The 16,699-nt window shown below is 34.7% G+C and overlaps 1 protein-coding gene and 1 pseudogene across 2 annotated transcripts in view; one reads left to right on the top strand and one right to left on the bottom strand.

Moving 5' to 3' along the window:
• LOC111154462 (transmembrane protein 135) overlaps positions 1-16,699 on the bottom strand; it is a 254,675-nt gene that overhangs the window by 211,414 nt on the left and 26,562 nt on the right. The window contains exons 2-3 of the mRNA XM_022514068.1: positions 14,852-14,979; positions 12,451-12,543 (exon numbers count right to left, since the gene is read on the bottom strand). Coding sequence (XP_022369776.1) covers positions 12,451-12,543; positions 14,852-14,979 — 221 coding nt within the window. The remainder of the gene's footprint in view (positions 1-12,450; positions 12,544-14,851; positions 14,980-16,699) is intronic.
• Positions 5,613-6,463, top strand: LOC111154463 (annotated as a pseudogene). The gene has a single exon (XR_002641090.1). The product of XR_002641090.1 is annotated as a 40S ribosomal protein S3a pseudogene (transcript).

A 16,699-nucleotide genomic window follows, 5' to 3' on the forward strand; every position in this document is an offset into this window, starting at 1 on the left:
TGAGGGGGGGTGGGGTTATGGACATTGGGGAGGGTATGTGCTATGGTGAGTGCTGTGAAGTGTATAAACCTGGCAATTCACAGACCTGTACCCCTGGGGATAAAAATATATTATATGTTTAAAAAAAATAAAATAAAAAAAATTAATAAAAAGAAAACAAACACACACAAAAAAAAAAGAAAAGTTAAAAAAAAAAAAGTAGCAAAGACAAGTTGGGATTAGAAGTCAGTTCCATGTTCTTTCCAAAGCGCTGCTTCTAAGACAGAAAATCTGTCCCTAACTTTCCTTTAAATTCTGCAGTGACTTATTTAATACAATATCCTAACAGGCTTCTGTGCTTTGAGAGTAAGTAAAGCCCTGACACACTCCTACTACTGGGAAAAAGCAGAGGATGTATTGTTATTAAATTACATCCTATCCTTGTCTCTAGTCCCAATTTACTATTCTCAAATAATGAGGAAGAGCACCTCCTTCCCAGCTTTATCTGAATTCCAACCCAGAACTAAGAGCCTCAAGAATGAACAAACAGTATCTGAGAAGGGCAGGACAGGCTGTATTACATAGCAGACTCTTCTTGGCAGGTTTCCCTGGGGCGATGTCTTGAACCTCATCTCCAATGTCAATTTGGGAGGTGCAGAATATCAGAATATTGATTTATCTTATCACTTCTCCAGGGATGTTCTGTATCACAAGAAACTGACAAGTCAATTAAATGCCATTTTATTATTTACCACTTGACTACCTCTAGCCCAGATCTGAAGACCAACAGGTCACTCCCTTCTTGGTTGAGTAAATTCTCTCTGGAAACCAAGTTACCTATTAAAATACTGCTACGTCAGTGATGGGGAAGGAGGAGGTGCCAATAAGAACAGAAGGTGGCCTAGGCCTAACTAGGAAAGGCTATGGCCAAGAAGGACAATAGCTTTTTAAATTTCACAGGAGATTGTGATACACAAATACTCCCATTCTTTTCAGAATCACTGGATCCAGGGAAAGGTGAAGCTCAGTGAGCCACAAATAAATTTTTCTTTTTAATATGGGAAGGGGTGAAGCTCTTCAACTTGCCTGTAAAATTTAAGGCGCTGCGCACAGCAAGGGGTACTATCTAAAAAAGTCTTAAGAACCACTGTTTAAGAACTCTGTGTAATAAGAGTATTACTATTCCCACAGGAAAACATTAAAATAATTAAATTTTCTTAATACCTCAGTAGAGTAAAAGGTATTCATCCTCACACTCTGCTTAAATTCTAAATTTTATTATCTTCTCACAACATTATTGTATCTAATTAGATGGGCAATTTTTTTTTTCTTTTTCTGGAAACATTAATGTATATATTCTTTGGCTAACCTACTGAAACTTTTGAACAACATTGTATATAACACATTTCATAACTAAGGTTATTAGGGACTATAGCAGGCATGGTATAACTTCTAAATTCTAAACGCTGATATATTCTTCTCTGTCTCTCTCTCTCTCCCTCTCTACACATATGTTTTATGTTCTACAAAAAAGGAGAAATTACAGATTAAAGAAAATCAAAGTGGAATGTCGTAACACCTGTAATGGCTTACTAAGATGCTGTTTAATCATCTCAGAAAGTTTTTCAAGATAGAATAAATTTTCATCTCCAGAATGTTTTAGAACAGTATAAAAATCCTGCCTTAAAGTACAGGAACAGATAAAATATGAGCAAGACTTCATAATCATATACTGTTATATACGGCAGATAAAATAGAGTAAACACTTCAGAAGACTACAAGGTAATTTAAATTTTCTTCCTGTGACGATAACACGACACTGACACATGATGATGTCAAGAATTTACAAACCAAATTCATGGTATTTTATTCACACATTATAGAATTCATTCATTCTGATCATGTCTGCCTAGGAGTTTCATAATAACAACAGTATAATTTAACAATTCAACCCATGAGTATGTTTAGAATAAATATGCAATTTTTGATATTTTAATACATGCTCATGTTTGAGCACCCCACAGTTTCAACTTATCTAAACTAATACTAAATATCAAAGCAAATTCCATAGCAATTCTACAAAACAAAATCCATCAGAACAACTTTCTGAACCACAAACAAAGCACTTCCTAGAAAAAGAAAGAGAAGACTAGTTCTTAACAGCCCACCTAGGGACAAACTAGATGTTCCGAATGCTTCCTGCTGAGTTACTATGATCACAGTTCTTTGTGGCACAAATTTTTTAAGAAACCCTGGAAACAACTTCAAAGTTTTCTCAGAATCCCACAGTGATACGATTAAGATTTAAGTAAATTGCCCTCTTACAAGGTGTCAGGAACTAGCTGGCAAAGCACGCGAATTCTATCATGGGAAGGAGTGAGGGAGACGGGGAAGGATGGATGGATGGATGGATGGATGGATGAGTTGAAGAGAAGAAGGAAAAAGTAGGAAGGAAAAAAAGCTAACCCAGTATAGATGACGACATCCTTATGAAGATTAGACAGATCATTACTTATGTCTCTGTACCTATATGCGTGCACCAGATATGTGTGGATGTGTGCCTAGTCACTGTACATTCTCACCTCATTAAATGCTTTGGAAAAACTGATTACACAATTGAGTACAAAATATATAATCTTTGAGTAAAAATTTCATGATTAAATAAGGTTTTATAGATTTAAAAATTAGAACTAGCACTACTTGCTAATTTGAAAAAAAAATACTGCTAATCTTCCATATTCTGTAATGTCCATTCTATTACTGGTTTTATTAACTATGAACTGTATGAATATCACAATGGACAACTTAAATGTTGCTGTTTCCCACCTTCTACCCTCAGACTTCTTATTCTGGGTTTTTACATTCTAATCTTCTCACATAGCCTCAATGACTACCTTTAAGAAGAAAACTTCTAATTTTTTTTTTTATGACTACTACTACACTTCTCCTGAAGCTAAACTCACACTTGAGGCTGCCTACTGGCTGTCTCCACCAACATATCATTGATTTTCTTCATTAATTAAAGGCATAATCACATAATCCTTGTCCTTAAAGTAAAAGCTGTAATATTAATAAACTTCACATTGGGCATTAGCTGTATTAATTTTAATATACACATAACTTCAACCTCTGTAAGTTACATATATTCTTTTAAGGGATTTTGATATTTAATGGAATCTTAATAAAAATTTGTGGTAAGCACAAAAAACTTTTTTGAAGCAAATAGGCTATTGACTTTTGCACAATTTCAGATAAACATAGAATAGACTTAGTAATTTTTTAAATAAGATACACTATAAAACAACTTGTAAAAAATTAAGCAAAAAGTTTGCTTTCCTATGTTTTAAGGTTAACTCCCAATTTTTTTTTTTTTAATCTGCTCTTTAGAAAAATAAGTCACTACCTTCTGGATGATACTAAAAGAATAAAATTTAAAGTTTTTAATTAGATCCTAAAGTAGGATTTGTGGTTGCTATACATATACACACACAACCCTCTCCCCCCACAAAAAATAACTAGCAAGCTATTTCCAGGTATTAACGGCATCACCTAATAAACAACAGAACTAAATCAACACATACCACAAAGGGTTCGACTCCTTAACAATCACATCAAGGAAAGAATCAATTTTTCTTCAGCAACCACGTGATAATCCTTACTAAAAAGCTACACTTAAATTTTTGATTAGGTTAAACAACTCCAATTACTATTCAGAACAGATCATAATGCATAACCACTTACAAATTTTCTGTGACTATCTAATGTCTATGGATAAAACACTAGTGCAATAGTTCACTTGAAAGAAATGAAAGCAGAACACTTTAAAATAAAAAGTTCACTATCAAAAGTAAAAAGAGAACAGGAAATAAACTAGTAACTAAAATCCAAGTTATCACCTCACCTCCAGGAAACCTCTTTGTGCCTTAAAAAGTTATAGCTCTTGGTATCAATAGCACAATTTTACTTTGCTGTTATTGTATTTAAACACATGTTTATCTTCAAAGAAATGCTTGATTTTTTTAACTAAAATTCTAAAAAAATAAGACCTAAACTAACGTATCAAGAGAAAAGAATTGAGCCCTCAACAACACACACATATATATAAATCAGTATAAGACATATACATAAATTAGTTACAAATCCGTGGAGAAAGAATGGACGATGGAATCCCTGGTATAAGAGAAAGTGACTACTTGCCAGCCAAAAAAAAAAAAAAAAAAAAAAAAAAGCTGGCGGGGGAGGGGGATGGTACGGGTAAAAGGGATCCTATGGCAAGCAGCCTCTAATATGGACTAAACACATTTCCATGTTTTACAAGGTGATGGAAGTATTAACACTAAGAAGCTCTAAAGTTAAAGACCTCTATTGTACTCCTTAGAGCAAGCACTAAAGAAAGAAAAACAAAAAAGTACTAAAAAACAGACTGAAAAAAAATGTCTTCTTTCAGTTTCCAGTTTCTGTGCAAGGAGCTCAGAAGTCAACACTGAGTCCTAACATTAAGTAAAAAGCTGAGGAAGCTGGAAACTCAACAACTCTTCTTAGATCCATACAGAAGCAAGGTCACCCTGCAAACTATTGCCCCCCAAAACTGAAAAGATGATAGACAGATACAGAGAATCAGAGTTTACCAGAGCAGAAACCAGCTGAAACTTCAAAGGGAATGAGAGCCAGGACAGGAAAATCTAAACTGATTTTTCTGTCACTAGGAGGCTCAGTGGGACAAGTCTGAGAGGGAAAAACTCCAGGGGGAGCCAGTCACAGGGGAACCCTCACACCCTTGTGAGTTTTACCTCTGGGAGCTCAACTAAGGTCCCACAGTAAATATCAGAGGGAAAGCCCTTTGCGCTTCCAAGTAGGGGGAGACAAAAAGGAACCATTCTGAAATAAGCCACTGTACTCAGCTCTTAACAAGGTCTGCCTTTGGTAGAAGCTGGTTAACCAGAGCCTAACCTAGTAGGGTATGAAGAGAGCTTAACCGACTTGGGGAAGGGAAATACCCAACTCCAGCCAGCTTTAGAATTCCACATGGAAGAAAGCGAAATACCCAACTCCAGCACACTACAACCATCTCGGCCCCACCTAAGAGGAAAAGAAAACCTCAGAAATACTTGTGAAGTTCGCAGTCCAGAGACAGAGGCTCACTGAAAGACTGAGGTCTAACCACAGTACTGTAGAACAGTTTCTTTCCCCCTCAACACTTCACCACCACATTACTAAAGACCTATTCCAGCAATTCCTTTTACCTGGCGCATCATGTGTGGCTATCATGAAAAAAATTACAAGGCACACCGAAATGCAAAAAAGACACAATTTGAAGAGACAGAGTAAGCATCAAAACTAGACACAGCAGAGATGTTGAATTATCAGACCAGAAATTTAAAACTAACACAATGACTAATATGCTAAGAACCCTAATGGATAAAGTAGATAATAGCATGCAGGAACAGATAAGCAAGGTAAGCAGAGAGATGAAAATCCTAGGAACCACAAAGAAAGGAACTACAGCAGAAATGAAGAATACCTTTGACGTAATCACTAGCAGACTGGACATAGCTGAGAAAAAAATCTCTGAGCTAGAGGATGTTTCACAAGAATCCTTGAAAACTATAAAACGAAAAGAACAGAGTCCCTGAGCAGTGCCATGGCAGTCGGCAAGAACAAGCGCCTTACGAAAGGCGGCAAAAAGGGAGCCAAGAAGAAAGTGGTTGATCCATTTTCTAAGAAAGATTGGTATGATGTGAAAGCACCAGCTATGTTCAATATAAGAAATATTGGAAAAACATTAGTCACAAGAACTCAAGGAACAAAAATCGCATCTGATGGCCTCAAGGGTCGTGTTTTTGAAGTGAGTTTTGCCGATCTGCAGAATGATGAAGTTGCATTTAGAAAATTCAAGCTAATTATTGAAGATGTTCAGGGCAAAAACTGCCTGACCAATTTCCATGGCATGGATCTTACCCGGGACAAAATGTGCTCCATGGTCAAAAAATGGCAGACCATGATTGAAGCTCATGTTGATGTCAAGACTACCAATGGTTATTTGCTTCGTCTATTTTGTGTTGGTTTTACTAAAAAATGCAATAATCAGATTCAGAAGACCTCTTACGCTTAGCATCAACAGGTCCGCCAAATTCGGAAAAAGATGATGGAGATCATGACCCGAGAGGTTCAGACAAATGACTTGAAAGAAGTGGTCAATAAATTGATTCCAGACAGCATTGGAAAAGACATAGAAAAAGCTTGTCAGTCTATTTATCCCCTCCATGATGTCTTCGTTAGAAAAGTAAAAGTGCTGAAGAAGTCCAAGTTTGAATTGGGAAAGCTCATGGAGCTTCATGGTGAAGGTAGTAGATCTGGAAAAGCTACTGGGGATGAGACTGGTACTAAAGTGGAATGAGCTGATGGATATGAGCCACCAGTCCAAAAATCTGTTTAAAATTCAGACATTCAATGGTGACAAATAAAAAATCTTATTTGTGATGTTAAAAAAAAAAAAAAAAAAAACAGAGACAGGGAAAAAAAAAAACAAATCAGAATATCCAATGCCTGTGCAACAACTACAAAAGGTATAACATACACATAATAGCAACAGCTGAAGGAGAAGAAAGAGAGAATGAAACAGAAGAAATATTCAAAGCAATCAATGACTGAGAATTTTCCTAAATTAATGTCAGACACCAAACCACGTATCAAGAAAGCTCAGAAAACACCCAGCAGGATAAATTCCAAAAACAAAAACAAAAAGCGACACTTAGGAATATCTTACTAAAACTACTGAAAATCAAATATAAAGAAAAACCCTGGAAGAAGCCAGAGGAGAAAACCACCTTACCTATAGCGGAACAAAGGTAATTGCATCCAAATTCTCCTGAGAAACCATTCAAACAAGAGAGTGGAGTGAAATATTTAGTTGAGAGAAAAAAACCCCACAAACCTAGAATTCCATACCCTGACAAATTGTACTTCAAAAGTGAAAGACAAAGATTTGACCATACAAAAATTGAGAATCCTCATTGCCAGTGGGCCTGCTCTGCAAAAAATGTGAAATGTTCTCTAAAGAGAAAGAAAACAATACAGATCAGAAACTTGTGTACCGAGAGAAAGGTATAATATTAAAGAAAAGATAAGTGAAGGTAAAATAATTTATTTTTCTTATTCTTACTTGCTCTAACAGATAACAGTTCATTCAAAATAATAATGCAACAACGTAATAAAAGCAACAATGTAATTGTGCTGATGTGTGTGTGTGTGTGTGTGTGTGTGTGTGTGTTGTCATTGCTACTGTAAGGTACAGTGAAGGGGTATAGTGTTATTTGAAAGTAGACTAGGATTAATTGTAATAGGGCAACAACTAAAAAGAGTTAAAAAAAAAGTATAACTGATATACTAAGAAAGGAGAGAAAACAGAACCACATAAAATATTCAGCAAAAAGCAGAATAAGAGTAGAAGATAGAAAATTAAAAAAAAGAACAAGGGAACAAAGAGAAAACAGTAATGAATATAGTAAATATTAATCCAAGTATATCAATAGTCACTTTGAACATCAATAGTCCACACCAATTAAAACAGAGATTATCAGAGTTGATCAAAAACATGACCCAATTACATGTTGTCTACAAGAAATCCCTATAAAGACACCTGCAGATTAAAATAAAAAAGCACATGAAGAAATGCCCTGCAACATATACCATCAATGAAATATAAATTAAAACAATGAGATCCCACCCCACATCAATTAATATGGCCAGAATACAGACCACTGACAACACTTAAATGCTGGCGAGGATGTGGAGCCATAGGAATTCTCATTCATTGCTGGAGGGTATGCAAACTGATACAGCCACTTTGGATAACTGTTTGGTGGTTTCTTATAAAATTAAACATACTCTTAATATATGATACAGCAATCATACCTCTTGTAATTACCCAAAAAGGCTGAAAACTTACATCCACACAGAAACCCATGTATGGATATTTATCAGTTTTACTCATAACTGCCAGAACTTGGAAGCAACAAGATGTCCTTCAGTAGGGCAGAAGACAGTTTCTGGTGCATCAAGACAGTGGAATATAGAAACAACCTATCAAGCCATGTACAGGCAAGGACAAAACTTAAAGGTATATCACTAAGTAAAAGAAGCCAATCTGAAAAGCTTACATACTGTATGATGTTAACTATATGACAGTCTGCAAAAGGTAATACTATAAGACAGTAAAAAGATGACCTGTTACCAGGGGCTGGAGGGAGAGTGGGATGAATAGCCAAGCACTGAGGATTCTGGGAAAGTGAAATTACTCTGCATGATACTGTAATGATCAAGACATGTCAATGTAAAAACTGTTGACTACGAATAAGGGCCATAGTCTAGCTGACAATACTGTCAATTGCCCGGTTTGATATTATAATACAGTTACATAAGATGCTATCATGGGGGGAAACTGGGTTAAGGTTTTAAGTAGATCTATGTACTATTTGTGTAATTTTTCATGACTCTGTAATCATGTCAAAGCAAAAAAACAATGACAAACATAATAAAAATAACATAAAATAATAAGGCAGAATTAAACCAAATATATATAAGTTGTATAAATAAATGTATATGGGCTGAACTTACATATCAAAATAAAATGATTTTTTCAGATTGGCTCTCCAAATATAACCCAAGTTTACATGGCATATGAGAGAGACACATCAAGTGTTTCAGGAAGATAAAGACATACTAGGCAAATGCAAGCAAGAAGAAAAAAAGATAACTAAAAATTTGGAACTCAAGCCAAAATACATTAAATGAAATAAAGAATATACTTTTTAATGCTAGAAACTGCACCTCAAATTAAAGATACAACCTAAAACCAAACCCAATGGCACAGATCTTATGGCTGTCTGTCAACCTTTGAACTCCCAATAAAAGACAACGTACTTTTTTTTCAAATGTTCAAAAAAAGGCACAAAAATTGAGCATAAATTCAGCCATGAGAAAACCTTATTAAGTTCCATACAGAGAAAATACTATGAAAACATTCTCAGATAAGAATGCAATAAAACTGGAAATTAGTAACAAAGGGGATATTCCATCTTCTTAAACACTCTACTAAATAATTCTTACATTAAAAGAGAAATACAGGGGCGCCTGGGTGGCTCAGTGGGTTAAGCCGCTGCCTTCGGCTCGGGTCATGATCCCAGGGTCCTGGGATCGAGTCCCACATCGGGCTCTCTGCTCGGCAGGGAGCCTGCTTCCCTCTCTCTCTCTGCCTGCCTGCCTCTCTGTCTACTTGTGATCTCTCTCTGTCAAATAAATAAATAAAATCTTTAAAAAAAAGAGAGAAATACAAACTAAAATTGCAGAATTTCTAGAAAATGATGATAATGAAAGTATTATATATCAGAACCTATCGGATATAAATAAAACACTTATCAAAATTCTGCCTTAAATACTTTTATCAATAAAACTTAAAGAATGAAAAGAAATGAGCAACAAATGAAAAGGTTTCCCAAAAAAAGGCAAATTAATCAAAAGAAGAAGGAAGGGGGAAAAAAAATAAAAACAAGAATTAAGAAACCAAAAAACAGAATAAATGAAATGATTTATTGGGAAAAAAATCAACAAAATTACTAGTTAACTTAATCAAAAAGGGAAATGCCACAATCACACAAAATAAATAAAACAAATTGAAAAATAACCACTGAAAATATGAAATTCAATCAAATCATAAGACCACTCTGTACAACTCCATGTAAATATTAAAATCTTTGTAAAATAAATACTTTCTGGGAAATAGAACTTTCCAGCTATCAGAGAAAATTACTGAACCTCTTTATTGAGTGAGCTTCAAGTTTAAACAGAGCAATTCCACAGAGGAAACAGACAACTTTTTCTAAGAACTACCATCCCCAGAAGAGTCACCATGCCCAGGTTTTATAGAGAAATGGACCAAATACTCAAAGGCCCAAAAATTCATTGCTACTTAAACTACCCCAGAGCAAGAAAAAAAGAAGGAAAACTTCTGAACTATTTTATGAAGTAAATGACACTCAAACCTGATAAAGAATACACAGAGACACACACTCGAACACATGACTAACCAGTCCTCAAATCATGGTATCATGATCAACTCAGGTTCACTCCAGCAAAGACAAGAAGACTGTGGAATGTCAAGAAATCCATTCAGCTCATTCCCTCAAAATAATAGGTTTATGGAAAAGATCTGGTGATTACCACTTTAATCACATATTCAAACTTGGAACTACTTAGAAATACGGACCTCCTGACAGCCTCACCATCATCTAGGAAGTATATGCTTACCAAGAGTGTTTAAACTTAATAAAATCAAGTCTTCAGACCCAACTTCAGTTTACAGGAAATACACAAGTTAAGTGAACCAATCAAACAATTCCATGATGAAAAAATTCAGACAAAACCAGAAAAGTTTTATGCATAACATAACTGACCTGGTCACATCAATAAATCAATGCCATGTGGGGAAACTGGGGAAATTAAGCCAGATTAAAAGAAAATAAGGAAACATAACACCATACTAGGGTGTGGTTCAAAAAAACAGGATAAAAGCATTTTAGGACACTATGGACTAGATGGTATTAGGGAATGACAATTTTCTTACATGTGATAATAGTGTTCTAACTAAACAGAAAAATCCCTTATTTTAACATATGCATGCTGAAGTATTTAGGAGTAAAGTGTCACGATGTTTATAATGGTTCACACACAACCACACATACATATATATAATCACTTACAAATAAACAAAAACAGCAACATGTTAACAACTGTTGACTCTAGGTGGCTATACAGGTGTTCAATTTCAACATTTTCTGTTGAAAAGTAGGCAAATAACTTCAAAATGCTCTTATTACTCAAGAGCTAAAAATAAATAAATCGGAGCAAACTTGGTTTAAAGCATTTTTAAAGCTTCACGTATAAGTTACATATTTTGAAATCGTACTTCTAAAACAAGTGTTCACATTTTTAAATGAATCAGGAAGTTAACAATAATCAGTAGAATAACTCTCACTCCTGATAGGCAAAAACCAATAATAACAGTTAACACGTAACATTTACTATGTGTCAAGCACTGTTCTGAGCACTTTTACATACAGTAGTTCCTTTAACTGTCTGGATAGCCATGTGAGTAGATTATCACTATCTCCATTTTCAGGTAGGGAAAGCCATAACACAGTAAGTGACAGAGCCTGCTGCCCCAGCCAGAAAATACAACTCCAGAATCCACACTCTCTTTTTTTTTTTTTTTTTAAGATTTTTTTTTTTTTTTTGAAAGAATACAAAGGTAGGCAGAGAGGGGGTGGGGCGGGGGGGGGGGGGGGGCAGGCTCCCCGCTGAGCAGGGAGCCAGATGAGGGGCTTGATCCCAGAACCCTGGGACCAAGACCTGAGCCAAAGGCAGAGGCTTTAATCCACTGAGCCACCCGGGTGCCCCTGGAATCCACACTCTTAATATGCGATAGTACTCTATACTATACTCTCAGGCAACATAACCTATGTTTCTGGCAATACTGACTTGATGATGCTGGGGTAATAATATCCCTTGATTTAGTAATATTAATAATCCAATCATATTATGATACAAGCAAAGAACCAAAAGTTTAGACCCCAAAAATTTAGATACCATTACATTACTTAAACAAGAAGGCATTAAAAGTGACCTTAGGTGGTTCAACTAAATACTTGGTTATCGGACAAGATCTATCTAGACTCTTACTACGAGATCAGTGATTATAATGAACATCTTCATAAACTGGATGATGACTCGATCTTGGTTAATACATGACCCCTTGATTAAAACATGACCCCATCTTGACTCTCTGGGAAAAAGATGGAAATCAAAGCAGTTCCCAGTGATGAAAATAATATTTACAAGATGGTAAAAATTCTTTTGGGCAAAAGCTTTACCTTCAACTGCTTACCCGACTGAATAATTTACGTAACAGTTTGTAGCATTTTATAGAAATCTTATTATGTCACAGGAAACATTTTCTAGTGTATATGAACAAAAAAAATTTTTTTAACAAGAAGATACCTTAAAAATAATAATTGATTTAACAGAGGTCAATGAGCTTGAAGCAAATTAGAGATGTAGATAAAACTACATTAATGTTCTAGGTGTGACAGTGGTATTGTGGTTATGGAAAAGATCTTTAATTAGATTTGTGTATGTCCTGTCTTAGGCCCATTTGAGAACTCTCTCATTTTTTAGCAAAGACCAAAGGGTATTATTGTTCTATAAAGTCAATCTTTACATTTTTACAGGCTTAATAAATGTACATAAAAATATTAAAATTAAATTAAATTTTGCATCAAATATTTGCAAGGCTAAAACACATGTGAAAATATTTTTCATCCCTGGGCTACAATAAACAGTAAGTTAAAAAAAATTTATTTGGGGTGGAGGACAGTAAATCAATTCTATTAAATATGTACATATATAAAATTGTACCTGCTTTTTCTTTCAATCAGAATGGCCACATAAGATGCTGGTAAAGCGGCACCAAAGCCAGGACTCCAAGAGTAGAATTTTCCAAGTATCTTCCTGAAATTCAAATTTGGAATGTTTGTATGAAATTGCTATGTGGTTATTTCAGTTATTGCGAACAGAAATTCCCCTTCTCAGCCCACCCTCTACCTAATGTCCCACAGCGCCCCAAATTCAACATGTCCGTAACCAAACTCATCAGCTCTCTTCCCTATCCCCATGAATTTGCTCTCTCCACTATTTTTCTAGGTGAATGGGATCAATACCTACCTACCCACTCAAGTGTGATGCTTTGAGACATCCTTAGCTTCTCCTTTTCCTTTTCCCCCACACATTAAATCATTCCCTTAAATTTTTCCGTTCTCTTAAATTCCTGTCCAACCTGCCACCCCTGCCTCAAATTAAGTCCCTCACCATCTCCTATTCTGGTTACAACAGCAAACTGATAGGTAGCTCTCCTTCCAATAATTTAGTCAGTCAGATCCATTCACACAATCCCTAGATCCAATACTACTCACGATGCAAACCCTCTACATTCTCAGCTGCCTTAGGTATCAAATGGGAACAATAATACTTCTTGTCTCATACAGTTGTTATGAGAACTACATGAGGTATTTCCTAGCACCATGCATGGAAAGTGTGAGGAAAATGTTAGCTGTTGTTATGATTATTATTACCACTATTATTTTTTAACACATGATAAATATTCAACAAATGTCTCCCCTTCTTTGCTTCAACAACCCTTGATAACTTTTCCTTATAGTACTTATGGAAGTATTTTCTATTTTTTAGTTTTGTGTGTGTATGAAAGTATATATATAATTATTCACTTACTGGGATATGTCCCTTGAAAATAAGAACCTACAGAGTATCTCACACACTATAAATGGTCATTAGCTGCTTGGGTTTCTTAAAAGACCAAAAAACATATTTGGAAACATTAGGAAGTTTTTTGTTTTCCTTTCAAAGACTGGATGTTCCTAAGAAAGGGATAAGCAGCACATAAAATTTGTAAGAAATGATCTGAACAAAGTTGGCCAATTGCTAAATAACACATTATAAGAAAAATGTATGTACATACACATAGGGATTAAGAATCACTGATGAAATTGTATTTTTAACTGAAGCTTAGCTTTAGAAGAATTAGAAAACCAACAGTGCATATATAACATGGGTATTTCTAAAATGAACAACAGAAACCTTTGGCCTGAGAAAACCAGAGTGATTTTTCCCCTCCAACATAAAATCTACAAAGGCCTTAAGAAGTTGTTGAATGTAAAAATTAAAGAAAAATAACTCAAGGAGACAGTTACAGGAGGACCACAGATGTTATTTTAAGTAATATAACTATAAACCCAGTAGGTGTTTTGCATTTCCACAATTTAACCAAACAGGTTCACAGAACTTAAAGAAATATGCTACAATAGCAACTTATGATTATTACAATGTTTTAAGACCTAATTATCTTGGAACTTTATTTTTAGTGTGTGAGCAAGTATTAGAAACTTTCCAGAGAACATATGATAGAGTTTCAAATTAAAGGCACGATTTGTTTCAGTAGTATAAACCTTATCAATTATTTTCTACATAATTTAAAAGTTTATAAATATTAAGGTACTGAGGGAAAAAAAATCTGTAAAAGATATATGAAAATTATCTTCTTAACTGTAGTTAATATGTACCTACAGAACTACTCTGAGCCACACTAATATGAGAAAAATGTAAATTTAGTATTTTAATTTGACAGTTTTAAGAAAAACACTAGTTTGGATTTTCAACAATCAAGGGGGAAAAAGATAAGAAGAAAATATATAATAAACATGTTAGGTATATCACAGCACTAAAAACTGAATTCCAGCTGTATCCAAATAATAAGAAGCATGTGACAGGTAATCATAAGACTTAATCAGGACCAAAAGTTCCATCAATAGGATATTCCAAAAGTTAATTTACTGTTGTACATGTAAACATGAGCATTTTATAGTCCTTTTGAAGTCTACTCACTGCATGTGGACCTCACCTATATCATGGATGGGTGCTCTGAATTCCTGATCCATGAAATTAAAAAGCTAAGAAATCCTCATCAACAACTTGGTAAATACAGTAGGCCTCAGAAAATGCAGGACACACCAAAACACTTTTGCTCTATAATCACTGCAATAATTTTTAAAGTTTATATTACATCTTTAGGCCCAGAGGCCCACAACTCCTTGTTTAACAAGCTCTCTTTGAGATAAATAAATGTCTTTGATGGAGAAAAAAATATACAAGCAGCGACCTGCACAACATTTATAAAAACATCCGTTTGTTTCAGTTTCAAAAAAGGAATCTGTATTAATCTCCAGTGGTGATAATGAGTACCAACCTTAAAATGCAAAAGAAAGCCATATACAAGGCCCCATTAGCAGTCAGAAATGAAGCAGATTGTAGGATCTCAGGGAGTAGTTTGTGTAAATAATAGTCTAATTTTCGTTTCCGGAGAATTGCTGCAATCTGGAAAGAGAAAGGCTTTTTTGTTTAATTCGACCAATTTTTCCCACTTAAATTAGCTCTTAGGTGAAAGGTACTGATAATAGCATACATTTTATAAATAAAGTTAAAACTGATATTTTACTGGTTCCTCTCTAAAAATACAATTTCTGGGACGGGAAAGAAGACACTTTAATTTATTGAAGATATAATGGGTAAATTATACACCAAGAAATTACAACATGGGTCATAGAGAATAACTTCCAAATGTTGTGATAAGTATCTGAAATATCTTGAGAACAGTTTTAAACTGAATAATGGAAAAAACTTTTTAAATGGAAAAAAAAAAGCACAATTCAAATAGAAACTGAATATCAAATATTTTACAGGTATTATCGGCCTGGATATTAGAGAACTTCAGTGATAGAAACCAATGAAATTCATTCAGCTATTCAAACATGACTACTGTGTGACAAAACCATGATATGAATACAAAAAGTAAAAAATAAAATTAATGATTTCTGGCCCCCTGGAGCCCATTTAAAAAAAAAAAGACAGAATCTAATCTACTATAGGTTTGTTAGTACCACAATGTTACCAGGACAGGGAAACAGGAAGAAATTCCTGTACAGAGGATGTATACAGAATCCTGTAGAGAAGTTAGTCACAAAAATATTTCATAAAGATATCATCCAATGAGTCTTCATGACTTATCTTTTAAATTTGGATTGAAAACATATTTGTTTTCAGTGCTTTTTGTATCTGAACTCTGAATTTAAAAGAAAGGTTTCAAGATTAAAACAAACCAAAAAAGCTCTGAAATAAGTTAGTAATGATATTTAAAAATCAAGACATGAGATCTAAGTATGTATCGAGTACACTATTAATGTTATAGGTTATAAACATAATATAAATTAAAACATGGTATGATAAGATATGGACAGATTCAAGAATGATTAAGTTTTAATAATATAACATGAAGTACCTTGGAAGTTTATCAAAGAGTGAGTTTAATACAGGAGTAGGCAGCAGTTTCACTGCAAAAGGGATATGAGTTATTATCTGGAAAAATGGAATTTTTCACAGGCCACAGGGAAAAAATACTTTTCCATCATGATAAAACAATGTATCAAAGGGACAAAAGTTAAAAACCACATAATTAGGGAATAAGGTAGGAGGTATAAGAAAGGGCAGGACTGACTTGAAAGAAGACTAGAGAACTCTCTATTCACTCCCAGATACCACTTTTCCTAAGGTCCATGATCAACAAATCCAATGGCCTCTTCTCAGTTCTTTTCGTACTCCACCCCTTAGAAACCTCTGAAACTGATCATTTCCTACTTCATTCAATTAAACAAATTGTTATTAAGAATTATGCCATACACAGGAAAAACAATGATGAATATCTAATCTCTGCCATCAAGGAATATAAAATCTTGATAGAGAAATAGACACACCAACAAGAAACTATAACATGGTGAAATGCCAGACTGGAGGAAAAAGAAACTGCTTTAGAAATATATATTAGGGAACGACTAAAAGGAGACGGGACTGGGCAAGTGATGATGTCTGAAAGATATCACTGAATTTTCTTTTTTTTTTTTAATTTCTTTTCAATGTAACAGAATTCATTATTTATGCACCACACCCAGTGCTCCATGCAATACCTGCCCTCCCTAATACCCACCACCTGGCTCCCCCAACCTCCCACCCCCAACCCCTTCAAAACCCTCAGATTGTTTTT

Source organism: Enhydra lutris, unplaced genomic scaffold (genome assembly GCF_002288905.1).
Source record: "Enhydra lutris kenyoni isolate GAN:26980312 unplaced genomic scaffold, ASM228890v2 scaffoldscaffold37, whole genome shotgun sequence".
In the NCBI taxonomy this organism is placed as follows: Eukaryota; Metazoa; Chordata; class Mammalia; order Carnivora; family Mustelidae; genus Enhydra; species Enhydra lutris.